We start from the raw sequence: 8,432 nt of genomic DNA, 5'->3' as shown, positions 1-8,432 counted from the left end.
AAATGAAAGGCTAAATTCTCCCCCCTCTTTAACAACACACTTTTGTAAAAAAAAAGAAGGCAAAAAAACTTTTATGTTAATTAGAAGTGATAAATAAGGAATGAAAAAAATAGATAAATAAATAAATATATATATGCGATTCACGCATTCATATAAGCCCGATTTTACGCTTAAAAAAATGACATTATATAGTATGCGTATTTGTATAGTTCTCAGTATTAAATATTGTATAAACATATGTGAAAAACTGAGACTATTCTTTTGCAAAAAATAAAGCTTATTTCCTAGAGTATATCAGATTGAAAAAAAAAGTAACAAATTTACAGCATATATATTCTTATGGAGATGTAATTTGGTTTATACTCAAGAGTAAATTCTAACAGCAATATATTTTAATTTTTCATTTGTATTTCCGAGGCTTCCTCGAAAAGAGATATGTGAACATCATTATTTGTTCGGTAAATAATTAAGAAAAAAAAATGACGTTTGCCCTATGCACATAAGAAGATAGGAATATATAATTAAAATAATTATATCTTAATGACATTCATCTAAAAAAAGTATATATACGTATAAAAATATAAATAATGCTACGATGTCAAGTGTATTTGTTTAATAAAGGTATAAATCCGAAAAATAAGCTATTTCTTGGTTTTTATTTTTACCCTAATCATTCGCCGATTTGCGCAAAAGAGAAGGTGTCGTTGAACACGAATTAAATTTTTTATATACATAATTTTATTTTATCTTTATTCTATTCACAGTGGAAACAGTTTAGTTATATACATTTTTATATAAAAAATGATTCAGATTTGTATTCATACTTAGTATAGTATTGGCATAATTTATGAAAAATTATTTACACTAATCAAAGCTGATTGATTATTAAAAGCTATATCTGCTCTCCTGAATTCGTAGCCCATTTACGATTAGCAGTAACTATGCTAAGTTCATTATTGCAACGAAATCGATAGCGGGATACGTTTGGTTGAATGGCGCCGCGTACCTCAACGTAATTTGGTAGCATTCTTCGTTTAACAGATCTGTTGCAGTTGGCACTGGCGAAGAGTAATCAATTTATATAAAGCGCTCCGTTTCATTAGCGCCTTTGATAAAATTTACACCGTAGCTATAAACGTTTTAGTGCGAGAAAGATTTCCGCAGTGTCATAATCGCGTTAACAAAGTAGTTTTTGTTGTATTAGTCTTAACAAATAATGCAATATCATGTGTCGTCGACGTTGTCGTCGTATCAGCAAACGATGACGGTTGTCTGTTCTCCCTGGCTTGGTAAAAATAATTTTATATTTTCGGCGCTCCAGTGAAGCAATGCACTTTGATACACCACACTCCAAACGTAAGGAATGAAAAATTCTTCTGGTTGCTCTTCTTCTACGTATTTGAACTTGAGTTCCGGGAATTTCTGAAACGTAATTTTGTTGGATTATTTATTGTTTGTTTCAGAGATAAAATTTTTTAAGTAAAAGTATCATACCCTCAAACGATCTCGTGGCCATTGACTAGTGCCTTGTTTAATTGTTTCTAATACATCGGTCACTCCAATTTGAGTATGCTCTTTTTCCTCCAGTTTAACAGAAAAAAAGCTTATTACCTAAAATATAGGTAAAGTTTAGTGTCAAAGTCGAAATATCATTAATTCAAACTTAAAATTGTATTTACCGAATCTACATTCTGAATGATATCTTGGAATGAAGAATGAGTTCTAAATGGTTGGAAAACATCTTTTTTATAAAGTAATGTGTAAATTAAATTTTGATTATGCGCTAGCTGATGGGTTAAAGTACTATTGATAATTTCTAAAACCATCCTTAAAACTTCCTCTAATACTGTTAAATCTTGAATCTGAAATATTGTTATAAATTTAAAATCATTGGGTTTTGTTCATGTAATTTTCAGTACTTACCAAATCAGTGTTTGCATTTCCGTTATTAATATTTATTGCCACTTCAGTTGAAGAAGATTGAGCTCTAACAGTTGCTTCCAGTTTAGCATGTTTTTTGGCCAATGTTTCAAATAAGCTTATTAATCTCTGACTTACATAGGGATGTAATGATCTAAATTGACTTGACATGTTTGCCAGAGCTGCTAAACAATTTGTATGCAAATATCTATCCCTCATTTTTAACATGTTGTATTGAATGGTTCTAATAACAACAAGAATCAGTAGACCTCCAAGAGATATTTCACTGATTGATCGTTCAGTGTACCAGGTTACACCTTTCAATACCTTAAAAATTTCACATTTATAAGATATATAATATATAATTAATTTTCATCATAGTTAATCTCCACATAAAAACAAGATACTCACTGTATCATGAACACTCTTATTAAATGATTCATCTTCACTCAAGATTAATAAAATAATTAGAGACATATAAATATGATGGGAAGTATTATCTGGAGCATTATAAAGTATCTTCAGAATAGGTACTATCTGAGAATTTAAAATTTATAATTATGAAATGAAATAAGGTTAATAAATAATAAAAAATGTAATGAAATAGTTCATACCAGAGATTGCAAATCCAGCCTTTTCATTATGAATTGTTTAACATTAGAGTTTCTGTGAAGCAGCATGTACAGAAGGAGTGTAATTTCATCTGTATTAGGTACTTTACATATTGTCCTATACAATTTTTCTACATTAAATTTAAAAGCACATGGTCCTTCACAAGATGTTTGACAGTTTTCTGATGAATAAAAAATGTTATTATTACTGTGTCCTATTCACACATATTTATTATATTACCATATTATCTTTGTACCTGTAACATTTGTAAATGTGAAGAGCGCCTCCCTGTATGAATTGTGTAAAGAATGCTGCGTGCAATGATTTGTCAAGACCAACAGCAATAATAGGGACTGACTAGCTAATGGAGTATCAGTATCTCGTTTCTTTTCAATTTCTTCCATATTACCACCATGTGATACTGAAACATTCTTAGTACTACTGATTCCAAAAGTGATTACATTCCAGAGTCCAGCTGAAATAAATTTTGAAATTATTTCATTTCGTTTTTTCTTATGAATGTAATGAATGTATGCAAAAACGTACCAGCAATACTGAAAACAATACTGGAACCAGGATGTGGAGCAAGTATACCTGGAGGTGCTTGGGTCTGTTCGGCAAAATTATTTAGCAAAGTGCAAACCAACACTGGTGCATGAGCACGCAATTCTTCATTCATAACAATTCTATAAACTGTACTATATTCTGCAGGAGTTTGAGAAAATAGTTGAACAGATAACAATACTAATAGGCAATTTATAGCTTCTAGATGAACGATATATGTAAATTCACTGAAAATTTATTTGAAGTATAATAATTGCTAGTTCAAATCATAGTATGCAGATTTGATAGATAATTACCACAGTGGTACATCCACCATAATTCCAACTAGAGCCTCAATGAATGATTGTAATCTTACTGGTAATAAGCTATTTGATTCTTCCACAGAAATTTGAGCTTCTGTATGTCTGACCATTTCCTCTTCTCCAACTGTTTCTATAAGATACTTTAAAATACATCTTACAGCAAAAAGTGAATTGAAGGTTTGCCAAGCAGGTACGATACTACAAAAATAAACATGTGTCATGAAACTTTTTAAATAAAGTATTTCATAAAGAAAGCTCAATTGTTTACTTTTCTTGGTCAGGCTTGCGAAGAAGTTCAGTTATTTTGATAAGCGTCACTTGAATGAGTGTGCCAATATTCCCCGTTATTTGATTGTTCACTAACAACTGTTGACAGCACAAATCCAATCTAGAATCAAGCTCGATTTGATCATTTCTAGTCAGTGGCGGTCTTATATTGTACGACAGCAAATGATTCCAAAAGTCATCCTCCAGCGGTATAGGCTCTTTGCTGCAGAACCTTTCGAGATATGTATTTTTCGAGAGATCCTCGACTTTGCTCGGTGATGCACCCATGACTTTATCGTCAAACTTGTCGAGTTCTAAAAATTCACAACGCAAAACACAGATTCAAGAACGAGGTATTATAAAATTATTGAGAAACAAGCAGCCTGCAGAGAGACTGCTCGCAGTGGAGGTAAACAATATTTACCTTCGGCACTTTAGAAAATATGTTTCCCTCGATAGTGAAAAATTCTCAACTGATTACAAATACGTGTACCATGAGTAATATTGCACGAACGCGTAATCTTTATAAACGCGATTATACCGCGGCCACGTCGCGCTATAAATCTCGAGAAAGCGTACAACGTGCAGATGTCATAATATCTCGCCGAATTTATTATGTGGCAGTGCACCAGGCCGGGATTCAATTAATAAGCATAACCTCCGACGTGCGATTTTTTGACAGAAGTTTATACTTTTGCCATTTTACAATTATATGCGGCTCGTCTGCGTGTCTCCTTTCTCTCTCTCTCTCTCTCTCTCGCACTCTCTCTCTCTTTTCCTCGTACAGTCTGTCTCTTTTTCTCTCTCTATCCAACGAACTATATACACGTAGTAAGTATGTACGCCGTGCTGCAGATTTTCCTGCCGAGAGTTACCAACTTGTCGGCAGGTATTCGCGAAAGCTTACTGCAAGTTTACCCATGTGCCGCACACGGCTGATTATTTTAAATATTTTGCCGCTTTTCGTCGGTTTCCCAGTTACTGAATATTCATGTAGAAAGATTATGACGATTAACGCGTCGTCGTTATAAAATATTTAATTATATCGTTAAAAATGTTTTAAACTATGCAATAAATGGAAGAATTTATTTAAAAAAAAGTAATCAATGTTACATTGACTTATAATTTTTTACTTTACCATTAATATTTGGGTCTCAAGTGATTCTATTCGTAATTTGAATGAAAAATTGAATTTTTGAGAATTAGAATTACACGAATTGACGCACAACTAGCAGACGATGTTTATTAAATGCTCATCTTGTCACAGTACACATGCACTCGCCGGACTCGCTTCATCGTGAGCATTTGTGACACGTGCGATTTGTACGGAAAATTGTGGCACTCGAGCTTGTGACAACTGTCAGTGGCAGGTAGTTCAAAAATTACAAACTGCATAATATAAGTTTGATATCGTTTGATTAAAAATAATTGTCTCCTGTTAACTTAACTATTTCTGTGATATAAAGTTGTGTAAATGCAATTGCATCATGTTACAGTGAATGGATCACCATAGATGAGAAACTGTTGAAGAGATAATAATTATGTTTAAAAAAGTGGTTGTTGGAATTTCCGGAGGAGTTGACAGTGCTGTCACAGCATTGCTTCTCAAGTCCAAAGGTGATAAATGTTAAATTTTTCTACACTTTTTAAATATCTGAGATATTTTTTTTCTTCTTTTATTAGTCATGATAAAATTATGAAATTTATAATTTAGGTTTTGAGGTGACAGCAGTTTTTATGAAAAATTGGGACATTGCTAATGAATTAGGAGAGTGTCAAGCCGATAAAGATCTAGAAGATGCCAAATGGATATGTAATAAGCTTAAAATACCACTTGTGGATGTTAATTTTGTCAAAGAATATTGGAATGATGTATTTGAGTAAGTATTTTTTAATATGTTAAGGAAAATTTTATTTAAAATAAGCTCAAAATAATTTATTTTTGCAGTAATTTAATTAAGAATTATGAGAAAGGAAATACACCAAATCCAGATATTCAGTGCAATAAAAAAATTAAGTTTAACAAATTTTTTAACTTTGCTCGGAGTGAATTAAGAGCAGATGCCATTGCTACAGGTCATTACGCACGGAGTAGTTTTGGTCCATATCTTGAATCTTTCAAAGCTAATGAAAGTAAGTTTATTGCATATTCTTTTGAAATTAAAACTAATTACAATGACATTTTTTAGATGCACGATTGCTGAAAGCAAAAGACTCCTTTAAAGATCAGACATTTTTCTTATCTCAAATACCACAGTTGGCCCTGCAGAGAACAATGTTCCCATTGGGAGATTATTTTAAACAAGAAGTCAAACAAATTGCTAAAGAGGCAAATTTAGATATAGTTGTAAATAAAAAAGAAAGTATGGGAATATGCTTCATAGGTCGCAGGAATTTCCAAAAATTTATAGATGAGGTAAATACTTCATTGTAGTTTAAAATTAATATTTTATCATAAATTTTAAAGTTAAATCAAACTTTCAGTACATAGAAAATAAACCAGGAAATTTTATTGATATTTTAACTGGTGAAATAGTTGGTAAACATAATGGAATACACCAATGGACTTTGGGTCAATGTTGTAGAATAGGTGGAATTTCTGTTTCATATTTTGTCCTTCACAAAAATATTTCGAATAATAACATATATGTGGTAAGATATTGTGCATTTGTAATATTCAAACCAAAGGATATTTTTCATTATGACGTTTTTGTATTAGGTTCCTGGCACTAAACATCCAATGTTGTATTCAGAATTTTTAATAGCAGAAAATATTCATTGGATTTATGGCGAACCAAAAAAACTGAAAAATAGCACAAATGTTTTTGACTGTGACTTTAGGTTTCAACACACACATGAATTAGTGCCATGCACAATTTATAAATCCTCAGATAATAAATTATCCATTAGACTCTATAAACCTCTAAGAGCTGTAACTCCAGGACAGGTATCACTGTCATGTTTTTAAAATTCATCTTTTTAATGCTCACATTCTAAAATACAATTTTTTTTTAGTTTGCAGTGTTTTATTCCGGAGAAGAATGTTTAGGAAGTGCAGAAATTGTAAAAATTGGTTTTCACTGTAACTTTCCAGATCAAGAGTCAATAGACGAAGACATTAAAGAAAAAATGTCGAGCTGACAATAACTTTTGTAAAGTAATTTTTTATGTAAATAATAAATTTATGTTTGTTGTTTAATTCGTTTCCAACATTTAATTACAATAAACACTTAGAATCAAGGAAGATAACAGTATGAAAAGATGTCGAGCCTTCCAAAAAAGATATTTAACTTGTTTATTTTACATCTTTAGCACATGCATCTGAATTGAACTAAATAATATTTAACAATACACATTTTACTGCTCGTATTTATGCTTGATGTCGTCCCACAGTTTCTGTAAATGAAAAAAAAAGTTGTCAATGACACAAGATCAAGCATGGTATTGGATGAGAAAAGTATCAAACATCATGATAAACTCACTCCTTTGTTGATACTGCGGAAAAGACCTTCGGAGATCATGTCGAAGGTTCTCTCGAAGAAGAAAGCACTCGCGAGCATCGTCACCGTGAACGTCGAGCTCCTCTTGAGCAAAAGGTTGTACACCGTCGTTCCGACAGACATGTTGAGAGTGAGTTATCTGCAAAACGAAAACAAACTCGGTCAGACGGGCGACTCTTACGTTATGTTGGAGTAGGCGCCAGTGATCGATCTGGTAACGACTCAGCGAGTGAAAATCACTTTCGAAACAATCGAGTGTTTCGTGAACAATATCACGAGCACTTGGATTTTGATTGAAAACAATGCTAGGATTGTCGCGAAACGATGAAATAATAAAAATTCGACAATGAAACGAGGTCTTACGTAAATTGCGCTCACGCGTTGGAGATGCTACACAGCAGAATATCGCAGACGAGCGATCAGCAGACAGTGCAACTGTCTTCGGGCATGAACTACGCAGAATCGTGTAGATTCGTGCGACGTAAGATGGTCGAGTGCGTTCGGTGCTGGTAAATGAAACGTGACGTCACACAGACGCCGACAAGATAGAACTCGACTTGACGTGTCGACGATTGTACGAAAGCTTTTTGGAATCACATCAAATTCATGTTTTTTTATAAAAATTCATTGGTTTATTTGTTTTTTGGGTGTAATTAGAAGTACGAAACGAAATATTTATCGCTTCTGAACATTTTGGATGCGTATAACGTCTTATTTTACCGAATGACGAGGGCATGAATGACCGAGTAGTTTCGAGAGTTTCTCGAAGTAGAAACTACGCTATGTCCATGAAATTGATGATTCTAATTTTATCAACTGCTGGCGGTGTAATTGAGCGTAGCTTTTTTTGTTTACAACGCATACAATATCAGTTGGATTAACGATGTGTCATCCGGTACGAATGAGTTTTAGCCGCGATCTAACTGACATTATGTTCATATTAATACAGTCGACTCCAAAACAGCCGTCCTTCTCTTTTCAGGCCATCGTCGTGATATCCATGATAAATATTCATCCAAAGGTTGGATCTTGATACACCGCATCGTGACCAAGAGGTGTAGGCGAATATAACGACGTGTGCATTTCTATACTTGGACAGTCGCATGTGTCGTGTAGATTTAGGAAAAATATATAGAGCCGAGCGCCGAATAATATGGTTTCGCTGCTTTCACGATGATGCACACGATTTCGGCGTCGCGCGCAGCTGCAGCCCCAAAAATATATAACATTTCGCGTTTTCTTTCTCGGAGCAGCAGCAAACTTGGCC

At 33.3% G+C, this 8,432-nt stretch overlaps 3 protein-coding genes across 3 annotated transcripts; 1 reads left to right on the top strand and 2 right to left on the bottom strand.

The window, feature by feature from the left end:
- Window positions 1-637: 637 nt before the first annotated feature.
- On the bottom strand, window positions 638-4,388 carry LOC106659903 (dymeclin). The gene is made up of 11 exons (XM_014382657.2): window positions 4,090-4,388; window positions 3,667-3,979; window positions 3,393-3,596; window positions 3,079-3,323; window positions 2,789-3,007; window positions 2,535-2,713; window positions 2,332-2,457; window positions 1,924-2,247; window positions 1,680-1,862; window positions 1,495-1,611; window positions 638-1,422 (listed from the first exon to the last, which is right to left on the bottom strand). Exons 2-11 carry the CDS (start codon window positions 3,951-3,953, stop codon window positions 1,252-1,254), a joined length of 2,055 nt encoding a protein of 684 aa, XP_014238143.1. The 5' UTR covers window positions 3,954-3,979; window positions 4,090-4,388; the 3' UTR covers window positions 638-1,251.
- Window positions 4,389-4,780: 392 nt separating this feature from the next.
- LOC106659795 (mitochondrial tRNA-specific 2-thiouridylase 1) lies at window positions 4,781-6,817 on the top strand. The gene is made up of 8 exons (XM_014382494.2): window positions 4,781-5,035; window positions 5,162-5,282; window positions 5,380-5,545; window positions 5,614-5,798; window positions 5,855-6,081; window positions 6,150-6,317; window positions 6,385-6,612; window positions 6,681-6,817. Exons 2-8 carry the CDS (start codon window positions 5,207-5,209, stop codon window positions 6,804-6,806), a joined length of 1,176 nt encoding a protein of 391 aa, XP_014237980.1. The 5' UTR covers window positions 4,781-5,035; window positions 5,162-5,206; the 3' UTR covers window positions 6,807-6,817.
- A 119-nt stretch (window positions 6,818-6,936) lies between these two features.
- LOC106659796 (cytochrome b-c1 complex subunit 9) lies at window positions 6,937-7,631 on the bottom strand. The gene is made up of 3 exons (XM_014382496.2): window positions 7,529-7,631; window positions 7,148-7,304; window positions 6,937-7,061 (listed from the first exon to the last, which is right to left on the bottom strand). The coding sequence occupies exons 2-3, from the start codon at window positions 7,286-7,288 to the stop codon at window positions 7,023-7,025; spliced, it is 180 nt and encodes a 59-aa protein (XP_014237982.1). The 5' UTR covers window positions 7,289-7,304; window positions 7,529-7,631; the 3' UTR covers window positions 6,937-7,022.
- Window positions 7,632-8,432: the final 801 nt, after the last annotated feature.

The sequence above is a fragment of the Trichogramma pretiosum genome, unplaced genomic scaffold (genome assembly GCF_000599845.2).
Source record: "Trichogramma pretiosum strain Unisexual culture from Peru unplaced genomic scaffold, Tpre_2.0 scaffold256, whole genome shotgun sequence".
NCBI classification, from domain to species: domain Eukaryota; kingdom Metazoa; phylum Arthropoda; class Insecta; order Hymenoptera; family Trichogrammatidae; genus Trichogramma; species Trichogramma pretiosum.
This window is presented reverse-complemented; position numbering and strand designations above follow the sequence as displayed.

Bases quoted from the DNA above. Each gene is read 5' to 3' on its own strand.
- LOC106659903 (XM_014382657.2), bottom strand. From the start codon at position 3,953: ATGGGTGCATCACCGAGCAAAGTCGAGGATCTCTCGAAAAATACATAT. The intron at 2,248-2,331 runs GTGAGTATCTTG...GAAATTTTTAAG, and splicing joins ATAAGAGTGTTCATGATACA to GTATTGAAAGGTGTAACCTG. The intron at 1,423-1,494 runs GTATGATACTTT...ATTACGTTTCAG, and splicing joins GGCCACGAGATCGTTTGAGG to AAATTCCCGGAACTCAAGTT.
- LOC106659795 (XM_014382494.2), top strand. From the start codon at position 5,207: ATGTTTAAAAAAGTGGTTGTTGGAATTTCCGGAGGAGTTGACAGTGCT. The intron at 6,082-6,149 runs GTAAATACTTCA...TCAAACTTTCAG, and splicing joins TCCAAAAATTTATAGATGAG to TACATAGAAAATAAACCAGG. The intron at 6,613-6,680 runs GTATCACTGTCA...ATTTTTTTTTAG, and splicing joins GAGCTGTAACTCCAGGACAG to TTTGCAGTGTTTTATTCCGG.
- LOC106659796 (XM_014382496.2), bottom strand. From the start codon at position 7,288: ATGTCTGTCGGAACGACGGTGTACAACCTTTTGCTCAAGAGGAGCTCG. The intron at 7,062-7,147 runs GTGAGTTTATCA...TTTCATTTACAG, and splicing joins TCCGCAGTATCAACAAAGGA to AAACTGTGGGACGACATCAA.